The following is a 15,577-nucleotide window of genomic DNA, read 5'->3' as shown; positions in this document are numbered from 1 at the left end:
TACAGACTTGGACATACTTTATATATAAAAAACGCATGAGTGTGTGTGTTAATTATCTTACCCAAGAACATGACAAGGTTGGTTGCAGTTGATTGTCTTAGTTAATGACAGACAGTTATCTTACCTGAAGATGTCGGGATTTTAATTTGTTTAATTTAAATGTTATGGGCATTTGTGTGTGGGAATTAAATATCTTACTTCAGATAATCCATCCGGGTTAGAGATGAAAATCTTAGTTGAGGACATCATTGTGGAGTTATTTCACATTACAGGCATTTAGCAGACACTCTTACCCAGAGCGACTTACAAAACTTTTTACATAACATTGTATCCATTCATACAGTTAGATATAAACTGGAACAATACAGGTTACTTACCTTGCTCAGGCAATGTCCTACCCAGGAATCAAACCTATGACCTTTTGGTTACAAGCCCAAATCCTTACCCACAATGCCATTCAACTAGTTATTTCATCTGAGGGCATAACAGTGTGTGGAGGTGAGCATTATCTTTGCTGAGGACGTATCTGTGTTGAGTTGATTATCTAAGCTGAGGACGTATTTGTGTGAAGTTGATTATCTTAGCTGAGGACGTATTTGTGTGAAGTTGATTATCTTAGCTGAGGACGGATCTGTGTGAAGTTGATTATCTTAGCTGAGGACGTATTCGTGTGAAGTTGATTATCTAAGCTGAGGACGGATTTGTGTGAAGTTGATTATCTTAGCTGAGGACGTATTTGTGTGAAGTTGATTATCTAAGCTGAGGACGAATCTGTGTGAAGTTGATTATCTTAGCTGAGGACGTATTTGTGTGAAGTTGATTATCTTAGCTGAGGACGTATTTGTGTGAAGTTGATTATCTTAGCTGAGGACGTATTTGTGTGAAGTTGATTATCTTAGCTGAGGACGTATTTGTGTGAAGTTGATTATCTAAGCTGAGGACGAATCTGTGTGAAGTTGATTATCTTAGCTGAGGACGTATTTGTGTGAAGTTGATTATCTAAGCTGAGGATGGAACTAGTAGACTCTGTGTGAAGTTGATTATCTTAGCTGAGGACGTATTTGTGCGAAGTTGATTATCTAAGCTGAGGACGTATTTGTGTGAAGTTGATTATCTTAGCTGAGGACGAATCTGTGTGAAGTTGATTATCTTAGCTGAGGACGTATTCGTGTGAAGTTGATTATCTTAGCTGAGGACGTATTTGTGTGAAGTTGATTATCTAAGCTGAGGACGGATCTGTGTGAAGTTGATTATTTTAGCTGAGGACGTATTTGTGTGGAGTTGATTATCTTAGCTGAGGACGAATCTGTGTGAAGTTGATTATCTGATGATTGCCGATTGCAAGTTTGTGAGAATACACTGTAAATACGAACCAACAAGTAGTGATTGCAGGTCTGCGAGTGCCTTCTCGTGGGATATTGGGAGAATAAACAATAAATATCCACGAATAATATGGTGGTGACCACCGAACTGAATGATATGGACCTGACGTAACCTCCTGCTTCTGGTAACGTACAGTGCACCGCACGTCTCCGTTTCCAGAAACTCTGGCTTTTTTATACTAAACGAAGGGGTTTACTGTTTTAATTTCAACCCAGTTATACGAATAATACATTATACGAATAATAATCAATTTGTGATTTTACTTGACATGATGCGATAACGAAGTTATATTCCAGTTGTTTTAAATCATGGTAAGTCATGAATTGGTGCGCGTTGGACGCCATAATTGTTGTGGCAAATACATACGAACTAGTGATGACTGTAGGACTATAGGCGCCCTCCTGTGGTAGAATATGAGAATATACGTTAAATACAAACGAACAGCGATTGCAGGTCTATAGGCGCCCTCCTGTGGTAGATTGTGAGAATACACTTTAAATACAAACGAACGGTGATTGCCGGTCTATAAGCGCCCTCCTGTGGTATATTATGAGAATACACTTTAAATATAAACGAACAGCGATTTCAGGTCTATACGCGCCCTCCTGTGGTAGATTGTGAGAATACAATATATACACAAATAATCAGCCCATTGAAGTTCAAACAACTCGCTGGAATGAACTGAGGGACATATGAGTGTGGGAGCTACATCTTATATGTCAAGTTTTAGTAAATTATTTTAGCTGAAGGATGTGTCTGTGTAGGTGTTATCTCAACTGAGGATGTATCACTGTGTGGATTTAATTAATCTTACCTTAGGAAGACCAAGACTATGCACAAATAATTTTTTTCTTCTATTCTTGCATTGCAATTCACTGTCTCATAGGCAATTCACAGGTCTTTGGACCATAAGAATTTGGGTACAATCACAAATAATGAGATCACAGATAGAGTGTGGGACAATTGGAATGGAAATGTGAGAATTCAATGAGAGATCTTAGGCAGAAATGCAAGCTTCTGAAATTTGAAAGCATAAATTATGTTTTAACTCATGCATTCATACTGGGCTTTTTTCAGAAGATGCGAGAGCTCAACTGAATTAATAAATGACGGGAATCTACCCATGTTTAATCGTTTTAATAGTCTTGGTATTAAATAAAACTCAAGCATTACTCTTGATATATATATAATTACTTCGGCTTGATTATACAACATCTATTCTTAAGGGCACTGGACACGTGAATCTGCCATTCTGAAGCTCTCTCGCTTCACTTAAGAATCCTGTCCTCCACGCATTCTCTGCTTTCTTATTTTTAGGAAGCTACGGAGAGGTACCTGGACGTTTTATGCACATCTGATCTAGTTCAAGTATATACAGTTGGTCAAATCTGCAATCAACGTTTATCTAGCCAACTCGAATCCTAGGCAGATGTGGCTTTGCCACTGAACTGTATAAGAATTAGACAGGAAACGTGGTCTTACGTAGTTAATTTGTCTTTGCCTGCACGTTTAAAAGCTGAATGGTAACGTGATCTTCACCTGCGATTTCCGGTCGTCGCGATTTCCGTTTTTGCAACATGGATGAACTGGAGCAAGAACTGTTGAAGCGATAAACATTACAAAACGAACGCATTAGCTAACTGGAGTGGATGAAGAGCAAATGGTGCGATTAAAAAGGTAAGTTGCATTTGGCGTACAACATACTTATCAATCAAGGACATTTGTGAAGGAAATCTGGAATAAAAGATAGAATACATGCATGTTTTTACTTTTACTTAGACTTTTGATTTAATGAGTGAAACTACTGCGCTGTGCTTTACAGAAAAAGTATCTATTGTGTTGGCCTTTTGTCCAAAAAGCCGTGAGGGAAAAGAGAGGAAACATTTTAATCAAAATTAGGGCTGGACAAGAGTTCAAGTGCCTTTTTATTTGCATTCTTTTTATTTATAATTTTCCCATAGGAATGTATTGCCAACAAAAACTTTTATTCACATTTGAGAGCTTCACACGAAAGGCAGTTATGCCCAAAAATCCATATCCAATATCTAGGTAGTTTTAGAATCTTTTCTCAAAGTGAGTTCTGTGGGGGTGGTGTGGGGGTCCCAGCTGACCTGTGTTGTATCTGTGTGTTTTGACAGTGCCCTGTTGAGTGAATTCACTATGGCTGCACTGCCCTCACTGTCCCAAGTCCTCTGCCACCGAGAAGTGGCCATTGGGGCTCTGTCACCATGGCGATGGAGTCAGCCTCAGCCCCCCCCCCCCAGTGTCCCATTACTGTTTCATACCAAGGCTTCACAAAAGACCTGTGTTGACTGAGTGTGAGTAACCACCATTTGCACCCTGGCAAAATACCTCAAAGCACTGTAAATGTTGCACAGAGGTTGTACTGTCTGCTCCTACAGGACAGATGAACTCACGGTGTACATTGGAGCATGATACCTGTGTTTATTTTTTTAATCACTTTTTGAGGAAAAGATATGCCCTAGAAAATGAACATGGAATGGAAGTGGCGAATGAAAGACTGCATTTGGGTCTCAAGTGTTGTTGTGATTTGTCAGGTTGGTTAAATGTCCTGTGTAATGTGACATTATACTAAAACACTGAAAGACTTTCATTACACAAGACACAATAGTGCTGGGTATAACTGAACCTCCATATTAAAGTCAAAAGTGCCATTAATAACCAATTAAAAGAAAGCACAAGGGGACAATACACACACAGACACACACACATACACCAACGTAAATGCAACACCACCAAACATAACCAACTCAAAACACTCTTCATTTTTTCGTGCCTAGCCATCGCCGTGCTGCCCCTGGAGGCACGTGGCTGGTGTTTCGCTCTCTTCATGGTCTTTCTCTCTTTAATTGTAGGATTGGGGGCACCTGTTTGAAATCCTCAGCAGGGAGCCCTGTGACGGCTGAGAAGATCACTCTACAACAACCATCTATCCCCCTTCTATCAACCAGACAACAAACCAAAAAAGGCAGTGCGTGGGTCGAATGGGACTATATCAGTGCTAAGCAACTCCGTTCCTGGAGATCTACTGTCCTGTTGGTGAGTGTTTCAGGATTGGAATGAAAACCAAATGGACGGTAGATGTCCACGAACAAGGTTGCTACCCACAGGACTACATGGACTCAGTCGGGCCAAGAGAAACGCTCATCTGGTGAGATGGAACCCACTCTAAACGCTCCACACATAAAGGAGGTGCCTCTCGTGTAATTGAACGGAGCCAAACAAGCTCATCAGGTGGGGTGGAAGGAGCTGGAGAAGTCTTGTGGATGGCCTGTGCTCTGTGGGGGGAAACAGGCCTAAGCAAGCAAGTCAGTACTTGCACAATCCCGTTTGTCTGAGGACACATTGGAAGTCAGGCCCCTTTCATTAGTGTGTACACTCTTGCTGTTCAACCAACCAACGCACACACGCAAGCACTCACACACTCACAAAAGAGCAGGCTACAGATTTAGGCTACAAAAAATGACTCATCCTGTGATTACAGTTATGTAACAGCGACTTTGCTACCCCTACTGCTGATCCTGTGCCTCTGTCACTCCCCGGTGTGTTGGTGCCACACCCTGATGAGCTGCTGATGGCCTAATTGCCTCCACCTGCCTTTGGTCCAACATTGGCCCTGCTTTGGCTGAAGGAGGACATTCTCATCTGTCGAGTTGATGCTTGAGACACACTGTTTTCTGGCTTAACAGTTGGCAGTTTCTGTGTTCGCAACCTGGTGCGCCACTGGCTCGATTTACTGTCCATCTCATTGTGTTCATCATTGTGGAGGAAAACATGACTCAAAGGAAAGAAAACTTCATGCGCAGGTGAAGGTGACCAAGATAAGGTGGAATGACCTGGAGAATCAGATGCAGTGGGGAGGACTTATGGATGGCCTGTGCTTAGTGGGGGATGACAGGCCTATGTTAGCAAGTCAGTACTTGCATATCCCTGTTTGTTTGAAGACCCAGACACACGTTGGAGTTCAGGCCCCTTTCATTAGTTTGTACACTCTTGCCATTGAGAGCCCTTGTCCATTCCTGTGCTCAGCTGCTGGTCTGCCATAACCTTAAAGCCACACCCAAGCACCCATGCACCCACACACGCATTCACGCATGTGCCAAAGAGCGAGCTACAGCTTTAAAACACACCAAAGAACTCAGACTCATTCTATCGTAACAGTTGTTATGCACTGGTGATGTTGCTACCCCTACTGGTGATCCTGTGCCTTTCTCTCTCCCTGGTGATTTGGTGCCACACCCTGATTAGTTGCTGATGGCCTAATTGCCCCCACCTGCCTTTGGACCAACATTGGCCCTGCTTTAGCTGGAGAAGGGAATGCTCATCTGTCGAGTAGACATTTGTGGCTTTCCTACAATTTCAGACAGACTGTTTTATGGCTTAACTGTTGGCGGTTTCTGTGTTAATCTGGTGCTGCTTCTTTTATGGTGTTTCCATGTACCTCTAATGTTCAGTTTCTTTTTTTTTGTTGATGTGTGCTTTTGTTTTGGTTGCAGATTAGAGCCAGAAATCTGCAGAGGACTCACCATTTTGTTTATCCTCGGGAGTAAGAGTAACTACTATAGGGGTTCATTCCAAACATTTTTTTATTTTTTAAATCCCTGCTTCTTTTCCTCGTGTCCCTTCCTTGCTGCATAGCTCCAGCTAATGGAGGACATGAGCAGGAGATGCATGGTTGAGATATGAGGACGGATTCATTCAATTTGTTCCTCTTTTGTCACTTCTGCTGTGTAAGTAGGTAGAAAAATACTGTTCAAATGCAAAGGGCTCTGCGGCCCTACTTTCAGTTTGCGCAGCTTTGGTCCGTTGTGAAGTATAAATGCGCAAAAAAAAGAAAGACAAATACAAGAGGCTCTGTGGCGCAGTAGGTTGGGCTGCCGCTTCAGAAGTATGAAGGTCGCTGCTTTGAATCCAGCAGTGGCCCAACTTTCAGTTTGCGCAGCTTTGGTCCGTTGTGAAGTATAAATGCGCAAAAAAAAGAAAGACAAATGCAAGAGGCTCTGTGGCGCAGGTTGATGGTCCTTGACTGACAACATTGAGGTTGGGGGTTCAATCCCAACGCTCTCTTGCAATTTGCGCAGCTTTGGTCCGTTGTGATTTAGATAAATGCGCAAAAAAAAGGGAGATGAGTGCGAAGGAGTCTGTGGCGCAGGTGGTTGGACCGATCCTCAGGAGGTAGAGGTTGATGGTTCGATTCCCCGAGTGCCGCACCTGAGCAACGTTGGAGGTCCCCAAGGGTGGGGGAGAGGCGTGAGTGAGACGTGTGAGTGAAGGGGGGGGGCATGGTGGTGTGGGCCCCCCCCGTAAAAATCAGAGAGTGCAAGGATGGGTTATGCGTAGGAGACGGAAGAAATTTTGCGGTTTGGTAAGAATGAAAGAAGAATATTGTTTAATGACTACTTACTTCTAATTATGCCTACTTTTACTTATACTTACTTCTAATTATACCTACTTTTACCTATGCCTACTTTTACTTATACTTACTTCTAATTCTACTTACTTCTAATTATACCTACTTTTACTTATGCCTACTTTTACTTCTAATTATACCTACTTTTACTTATACTTACTTCTAATTATACCTAATTCTACTTACTTCTAATTATACCTACTTTTACCTATGCCTACTTTTACTTATACTTACTTCTAATTCTACTTACTTCTAATTATACCTACTTTTACTTATGCCTACTTTTACTTCTAATTATACCTACTTTTACTTATACTTACTTCTAATTATACCTAATTCTACTTACTTCTAATTATACCTACTTTTACTTATGCCTACTTTTATACTTACTTCTAATTATACCTACTTTTACTTATACTTACTTCTAATTATACCTACTTACTTATACATACTTTTACTTATACTTAATTCTACTTACTTCTAATTATACCTACTTACTTATACATACTTTTACTTATACTTACTTCTAATTATACCTACTTACTTATACATACTTTTACTTATACTTAATTCTACTTACTTCTAATTATACCTACTTACTTTTACTTACTTCTAATTACACCTACTTACTTCTACTTACTTCTAATTATACCTAATTCTACTTACTTCTAATTATACCTACTTTTACTTATGCCTACTTTTATACTTACTTCTAATTATACCTACTTTTACTTATACTTACTTCTAATTATACCTACTTTTACTTATACTTACTTCTAATTATACCTAATTCTACTTACTTCTAATTATACCTACTTTTACTTACTTTTACTTATACTTACTTCTACTTCTACTTACTTCTAATTATACCTACTTTTACTTCTACTTCTAATTATACCTACTTTTACTTCTACTTACTTCTAATTATACCTACTTTTACTTCTACTTCTAATTATACCTACTTTTACTTCTACTTACTTCTAATTATACCTACTTTTACTTATACCTACTTTTACTTATACTTACTTCTAATTATACCTACTTTTACTTATACTTACTTCTAATTATACCTAATTCTACTTACTTCTAATTATACCTACTTTTACTTATGCCTACTTTTACTTATACTTACTTCTAATTATACCTAATTCTACTTACTTCTAATTATACCTACTTTTACTTATGCCTACTTTTACTTATACTTACTTCTAATTATACCTACTTTTACTTATACTTACTTCTAATTATACCTACTTTTACTTCTAATTATACCTACTTACTTCTACTTACTTACTTCTAATTATACCTACTTACTTTTACTTACTTCTAATTATACCTACTTACTTTTACTTCTACTTCTAATTATACCTACTTACTTATACCTACTTTTACTTATACTTACTTCTACTTCTTACTTCTAATTATACCTACTTTTACTTCTACTTACTTCTAATTATACCTACTTACTTCTACTTACTTCTAATTATATCTACTTACTTATAATACTTCAAATTTATTTCTAATTCATCATTGTCAGAAGGCAGGTAATTAAAAGTACCTGTTATGCAGGTCCAGGGGAATGGGGCCAGCCAGACTCCTGTAGGCAGGCGTTTGGTCCCGGAGGGCCTCCCACAGTGGCGTTGCTGGGCATCTCTGCTAAAGTTTATGATGAAGTGGAGCTTCTCCCCAGGGACACACACAGACATAAACACACACACGCACGCACGCACACACACTGAGACACACGCACGCATGCACACACACACAACACACATGCGCGCACACGCACAGACACACGTGCTTGGTGGATATCAGAATGCTTCAGGTTCTGAGGGGTTTATGTAAGCTTTGGCATCATGAAAGCATTCATCTCTGTAGGTAAGTATTTGTGCCTCTATTTTTAACACTAAAACCTTGTAAGACCAAGACTATGCTCAAGCATTAGTCAGTAATAAACCATGTTTTTTATTTGGTACCATTTTTATGTAAGAATTTATTTGACATATAGGAACAATAATTTGGCAATATATTAATTTACAAGAGGACTGCATTTTTTTATTTTACAATAGTACCGCAGCAAAAATATTACGTGTGACATTAATTACAGTTCAGCCAAACAAGAAGTTACACAATTTTCTTTGCTCAAACTCAGGTTTACTTTAGCCATCTACCCATCCAATGGTTGGAAAAAAAAAAGTCGTCTTCTATTCATTTTTAGATGCCAATTAGCTTAAAGTCTAACTTCAGGTCAGAACATTTGAGAAAAATAATGTAACAATAAGACAACATTGACTATAGTAACATTGTAATAATAATAATAATGATGATGATGATAATAATAATAATATTTATCAAATTTAATATTCAATTGGATGGTATGTCTATTGCTGGGGTGTTCATAATCCACAAGTTCATTAACTTGTGCGGATCACTGACTCACCTAATAACTCTCACAACGCCAGTCCATTCACATTTAGTATATCCATATTCACACTCATATTCATAATCATGACAATCATATCTATAACCATAATTGTAACTGCAATCATATGTGTATATATATATATAGATTCATAACCATAATTATATTCTTAGACATATCCATAATTTGAATAATTACTATTTACATTAATAGTCATTTTCATATTAATAATCAATTATATTTGGATTCATATATGGGTCTTGACCAAAAATAGACCCTCAAATCTTAATAAAGTCCTTGCTCCCCTTCGGCTGAACCTGAGGTCAAAACCTTGGGGTCCCTGGGGAGGGGCTGCGAACATTACAACATACATTGTACAAAGTTTACATTCAGTTAAAAGGGATGGCTGCAGGTCCACAGTCCTTTGTCAGGGTTTGTGTGAGTTGTGCACGCTGTGTTTGGTTGGTCCAGGTTTACAGGCTGGCTACATTCCTTGAATTCCACAGTGAGAGACGTGAGTGTCGCACACTGCCTTGTGAATGGGACTACAACACCGGTGCCAAGTTTCCCAGGGAAATGCAGTCTCTCAGCTTGGGGTCCCCTCTGCCCATGTCCAGAACTACACTCCCCATGCTGCACCAGGAGAACCAAAGCAAGACGGCATAAGAGCAGCAACACAACACCCCCCCTCCGACTTTACTGGGTAACTCGGTATCCCTCGACGGCTCCCTCTTGTGTTCGGACACACGGTCTCCATTAGCGACAATCCAGCTGAATCTGTTTGCTTCAAGCGGACAACACGCGCAGGCCACAGGAAATGTCGGCAGGATCGCATTAAAACGAACTTAAAAGGAATGGCTCAAAAACCAAAAGGAAAGCCTGACGGAATGAAAGCTTGCAAGGCATGTGGCTTCAACTTTTAAAAAGTACAGTTTGCTACATCGTGTGAAAAAGCAAGACGTTCTTCCTGGCGGTCTGAGCCTACACATCGAAGCTGAAGTCATCAAAAAAAAAAAAAGCCTCTCTTGTTGTTCCTCGGTCTCACCAAAAGATGGCGCCCCACTCCATGCCAGAAGGTTACTGAACGAGAGGTTTAACAATCTGCCCGAAAGAGGCTTTGGGTGGAGAGTAAGTATGTGTGGGGGAGGGGAGGGGGGGCCTGTCCAGAGACAAGATGTGACTGGCACTGTGTCCACCAGTGCCCCCCCCTACAGGGCAGGACGGAGAAGCGGACCCTTGGGGGTGGTGTCTGTGCATCTGCGGGGCCCTCCAGAGGAAGAGAGAGAGAGAGAGAGAGAGAGGCGCTGTCATGCGGTGGCCACGGTCTGCGATGGGCGGCGGGGGGGTCACACGGTCGCCCGGCCTGTGACTCTGCCGGGAGGAGCCTCTAGAGGGCGCTCTAGACTGTGCGCCCACTTGGGAGTGGACAGTGTGCACATACTAGAAAATAGTGGTCTCATATTTGGTGTTGACGCCCCTTTTGGCCTCCTGTCCAGGCTCCAAAATCCACGGCACGTTGGCGTGACCCTTTTGGTCCATAGAGGGCTGTTCCATCTAGAGGAAGAGAGAGGGGAGGTAGTTTCTGTCAGAATACACATGTACAGACATATCCGCATGCATGCACACAGACATGCAAATGAACTCTTCCACCATTCATGGATGCTATTCAGAGAAAAATCAGATCCTAAGTCGCACATTACGCCCGGTCAACTTCCACACCTTCACCAGTTTTAATACTTTCCAACTCCAACCAATGACCTCCTCTCAAATTCAAGTTACTGCTACAGATAACTGGGCCCCGATATGAACTTATGTACCCTTGTCAGCACCCAATCGAATGATTCCCAGTTGTTTGTAGTTCAGTGCACTCTAACGCATCACTACTGTTTAAAAAAAAAATTAAAAAAAATGTGTGAATATAAGACTGCCTGGCTGTCCTCTCTGGACCTGATCCAAATCTGACTGTAGGAGTGTGGCTTCGTACAGTGCTATGTCACCACTGCTCTGTGCGACTGCTCAAAATCACCGCAAAACAAACTGGCAGCAGAATAAGTGTTCTGTGAGTTTTAAAAAAATAAATAAAACTGTACAAAACTGGGCCACGGGGTGTTTTTTTTCATATAGAGAAAATGAAGTGCAGTTTAAAAAAAAAAAAAATTTTAGGATCCCGACAAGCAAAAAGAAGTTACATTTAATGTGCCTTTTTTATTGAAATTGCTCCATGAAAGGGTTAGCGTTCACAGCTGAAAGCTGTTTGAATTTATATTGCTTTTTCTATTACAGAAGACACAAAAGATTCATATCTTATGCCCAGATTAAATGTCTGGAGAAATCAGTCATGACATGAACAAAACACAGTATCAGAAGGCTGAAAATAGAGGCACGCAGATATTAACAAATAAGGGGACCAAGTAAGAGCAAAGAAATGGAGCTAACCAGAATGATGTCACATGTAATAGCAGGAACAGGCAAGGGAAGATGGGAAGAGAACTAAAACGTAACAGAGCAAGCGCAAGGAGTGCAGAAGAAGGAAAAGGAACAGCCTATGAGGGTGTGGTGTGAGATGCTATTGGTGGAAAGGCTGAGTTAGCAGTGTGGTGTGAGATGCTGTTGGTGGAAAGGGTGAGTTAGGGGTTTGGGTGTGAGATGTCATTGGTGGAAAGGGTGAGTTAGGGGTTTGGGTGTGAGATGCCATTGGTGGAAAGGGTGAGTTAGGGGTGTGGTGTGAGATGTCATTGGTGGAAAGGCTGAGTTACCAGTGTGGTGTGAGATGTTATTGGTGGAAAGGGTGAGTTAGGGGTTTGGGTGTGAGATGCATTGGTGGAAGGGTGATTAGGTGGTGTGAGTTCAGGAAGGTTTGGTGGGTGGTGATACTCACAGACTTTCGGATGTTGCCCCGTGGCTTGACCATGGGCTTCCCAGGTTTGCTGTCAAAGCTCTCTGGCAGAGTGGATGACCCGTGCCCACTCTTCCTTGCCTGGAGGGCCAGCTGATACGCCACTTCAAACGCCTGCCCCAGCGTCAGGATGATCTCATAGGCCAGGTTCTGCACCACGCACACACAAACACACACACACAGAAACAATTCAAACAAAACATACATGCAACCATTTTTCCTACAAGTCGTAAAACAGGAAGGTGACATCACACAGACACTGAAATGGCAAATGGAGAAATCAGGGGGGGTCACCAAGGAGCCCCAACCGCAGTACCTACTGCTGACCACAGTGGGAGCAACAGGAGACTCACCACATCAAAGGCAGTGAAGACATGACAGTAGTGGTGGCTGGATTTGAGGTCTTTGGTGATGTAGGCGAAGGTGGAGAGATCATCAGGGTCCTGGGCAGCACATGAGATGTTCCGGATCTCGTGTTCTGCGATGATGTTCTGTCAATCACATAGAGGTAGAAGAGAATGGCAAGTTCCTTAGTCTTTCATCGCTATGTTTTTCAAGAATATTCTAGAACCCTGTTTTTAATCTATTACTGCTTGTCTGTATTTGTTTTTTTCCCAATGTTTTCCAAAGGGGAGAAGCAGGCAATAGGAAACAGGCCTTGGGCTACCTCTCCTGTAGAACTAAATGGGCAGTAGGATAGAAAACTACATGGCCTGCAGTGCTCCTTGAAGGGGTGTAAGTGGCACAGCGGTGAAAAAATTGGCGAATCCAAATTTGAGAGAAAGAAAATGCAGAATTTAGAATTTAGGGGGAAAAAAAGAACTTTGGCTATGCCCCCTCACTATCATTCACTGTGGTCTAGGAGAAGTGCAAACGAAAGGTTAGATTACCTTGTTAGTGGCGTCGATAAATTTGACCCCTTTGTAGGAGACGGACAGGATGATGGTCGGAATGTTCTTTATCTGGTCCGTGGACTTCTGAGAGGGCAACATGAGACACAGCAATCACCCCACGCACATACAGACCAGCGTCTGGATACATCACCGTAGCAACACAACGGTTAAAAACAACAATTCCTGATGTTTCAGTCGATTATGGCGGTTGGATAAACCAAGCAGTGAGGAAGACTAGAGGAAAAAAAATGTGAAGATAAAAGCCAACAGATTTAAGTCGCAGCTGACAGCACAGATTCACAGTCCGTGTATTTGGCTGACAGTTGGTATGGCACTACCTCGATTTAAATACATGCTTTATGATTTCTCAATTTTGAAAGATTGGCATTAATCCTGCAGCAGCAAAGCGGCTGGGGGGGGGGGAGGGGGGGAGTGAGAGAACCATGGCCAAATATAACCCTTTGCACATAGAGATGAATCTCATCTTCTGGGTTTATGTAATCAGAAGGAGGATGCCTTTGTTTCAAGCAGTCACTTCTAGTCTGTGATTCCTTCAGTGTCTCAGATCTTCCTACCCAAAGACTGTCGTTTAATTAAAAAAAGTCACTGTGCAACTTTATTTTGCGAAAGACAGCAGTGATAAGTAATGTAGGATTATTTAAACATACCCTGAACTGTCATTCTGAGGCCTCGATGCAATCCATGCATACAACATTAATATCCACATTAATATTCTGCTCTTCAAAGTACTTCCACAATTTCACTAGCGCCGCCAGTACGTTTCCACAGCATCAGGCCCCTGTCAGAATCTCTGTCCTCCTTTCGGATCGAGCAAACACAAAACCAGGACCTTCCGACGGAGCAACAAGAAGCAAAGTGGGGGATTATTACGAATTCATGTGGGAAAGAAATCCTCCAGGAACTCACGGGGGGGGGGGGGGGTGCTGGGAAAAGGCTGCACTGCGGATGAATTGAATGACGCTAAGGCGCTAGCAGGTCTGCGGTGCGTGACTGAATAAAAGCCCTGTGTTAACGCCGTGTAGACACACAGACGTGCAGGCGCTGTGCGTGACTGAATAAAAGCCCTGTGTTAACGCCGTGTAGACACACAGACGTGCAGGCGCTGTGCGATGCCGAATACCGACACTGCCCAAATGCTTTATGGAGGGAAAAAAAAAAAAAAAAAGAAGGAAAACATCTCAGTGATTTACATCAAGGAGGCGGACAAATGCTTTTCTCTGTCCCCAGGGGCCATTGCGAATGAGCAAGTACACGAATGATGGAGATGTAAGGTGAATGTAACATGAATATTACAGGAGAGGGGCTGGGAATGGGGGCTGTGTGTGTGCGGGGGGTGTGGGAGGGGGGGTGTTCGTGTAATATGAATATTAACTATTTTCTACAGGGCAGGGGTGGAGGACTGTGCAACATGAATATTAAATGGTCTCTACAGGGCTGACTGAATTATTTATAAATACGCAGGATCAGTAAATTGGCTACTGTAACTGTAGGGGCTATCAAATCCGCAGTTTGTGCATTTGTTTAGCAGTACAGGTTAAAGGCGGAGACATGTGCGGGGGGGCGGGTGGGGTGGGGGGGGGCGTGAGGGAGGGAGGAGAAGATGGGCAAGGGGAGGGGGAGGGGCCTGAGCTCATACCCTCATCTTTGCGCAGGCATCGTGGGTGGACTCCGTCCCTCTCAGCTCCTTCACCAGCATGGACCCCAGGTACTGAGGGCAGAGGAGAGCCGGCAGCGTTATAACAATGTTATAACAACGTTATAACAACGCGGGCGTCGCTGTCCCATTTAGCAAAGACGCGAGAATAGCGGTAGGCCCGCGAGCGGGGCCGCGGGGGCAGGGGAAGATGAGATCACTCCATCAGAACAGCGCCATATGTGCCCCTCTGATATAATCTCATTCATCATCTCTGAGCCTTTGGCCCCGGGCCCGGCTCCACAGCGCCAACCGCCCAGACAGCACGAAGCGTTCTCGCAACGTCGCCGCCGCGCTGTGGCAACGTTATAACACTTTCCCGGGTGACACTGCGAGAACATCGCGTGTTAGCCGAGCAGCGTGGAGGTAGCAAACACCAGTGTACAAATATAGATGAGAAAAATATTAATTAAAATAGAGGCAGAAACTCTGTGGATTTTCAAGGCCAGGCTTGAAACGGCTTTATAGATACTATCTAGTCTGTAGCTAATCAGAGTACTAGGTATTAGGTCAGGAAAATGGTGAGCACTGTTGGGCTGAATGGCTCGTTCTCGTCATATGTTCTGTTATGCTAAATGACAGTCATCTTCAGTAAGGAGGGGCTCCATTGGGGGGGGTGGTAGCGGTACTCACGTAAGCCTCATAGTCACATGACTGGAAGATGAGCTTCTCCGGGTGGTGCTGCCAGTACTGCACAGGCGTGGACGACGTCGCCTCGTTGGGAGGCCTCAACGTGATTGGCTCACACCACTCGCCTGCCTGAAATCACAAGATCAAACAGAAATGGTCCTCTACCTTACAGCGGCTCAGTGCTTAGCCCACACAGGCCATCCTGTGG

General features: G+C 42.5%; 1 protein-coding gene and 1 long non-coding RNA gene across 3 annotated transcripts in view; one reads left to right on the top strand and one right to left on the bottom strand.

The window, feature by feature from the left end:
- Positions 1-3,715: 3,715 nt before the first annotated feature.
- On the top strand, positions 3,716-4,635 carry LOC135245888 (uncharacterized). Its single transcript, XR_010327436.1, has 2 exons — positions 3,716-3,941; positions 4,260-4,635. It is a non-coding gene; the product is annotated as an uncharacterized LOC135245888 (long non-coding RNA).
- Positions 4,636-8,843: 4,208 nt separating this feature from the next.
- Positions 8,844-15,577, bottom strand: part of LOC135245959 (ankyrin repeat and sterile alpha motif domain-containing protein 1B-like) — a 48,374-nt gene continuing 41,640 nt past the window's right edge. For both annotated transcript variants that reach the window (XM_064319361.1, XM_064319363.1), the window contains 6 exons: positions 15,373-15,498; positions 14,683-14,754; positions 13,023-13,109; positions 12,486-12,623; positions 12,115-12,282; positions 8,844-10,790 (listed from right to left, as the gene is read on the bottom strand). In XM_064319361.1, coding sequence (XP_064175431.1) covers positions 10,677-10,790; positions 12,115-12,282; positions 12,486-12,623; positions 13,023-13,109; positions 14,683-14,754; positions 15,373-15,498 — 705 coding nt within the window. In that variant the 3' untranslated portion in view covers positions 8,844-10,676. The remainder of the gene's footprint in view (positions 10,791-12,114; positions 12,283-12,485; positions 12,624-13,022; positions 13,110-14,682; positions 14,755-15,372; positions 15,499-15,577) is intronic.

The sequence above is a fragment of the Anguilla rostrata genome, chromosome 19 (genome assembly GCF_018555375.3).
Source record: "Anguilla rostrata isolate EN2019 chromosome 19, ASM1855537v3, whole genome shotgun sequence".
Taxonomy (NCBI): Eukaryota; Metazoa; Chordata; class Actinopteri; order Anguilliformes; family Anguillidae; genus Anguilla; species Anguilla rostrata.
This window is presented reverse-complemented; position numbering and strand designations above follow the sequence as displayed.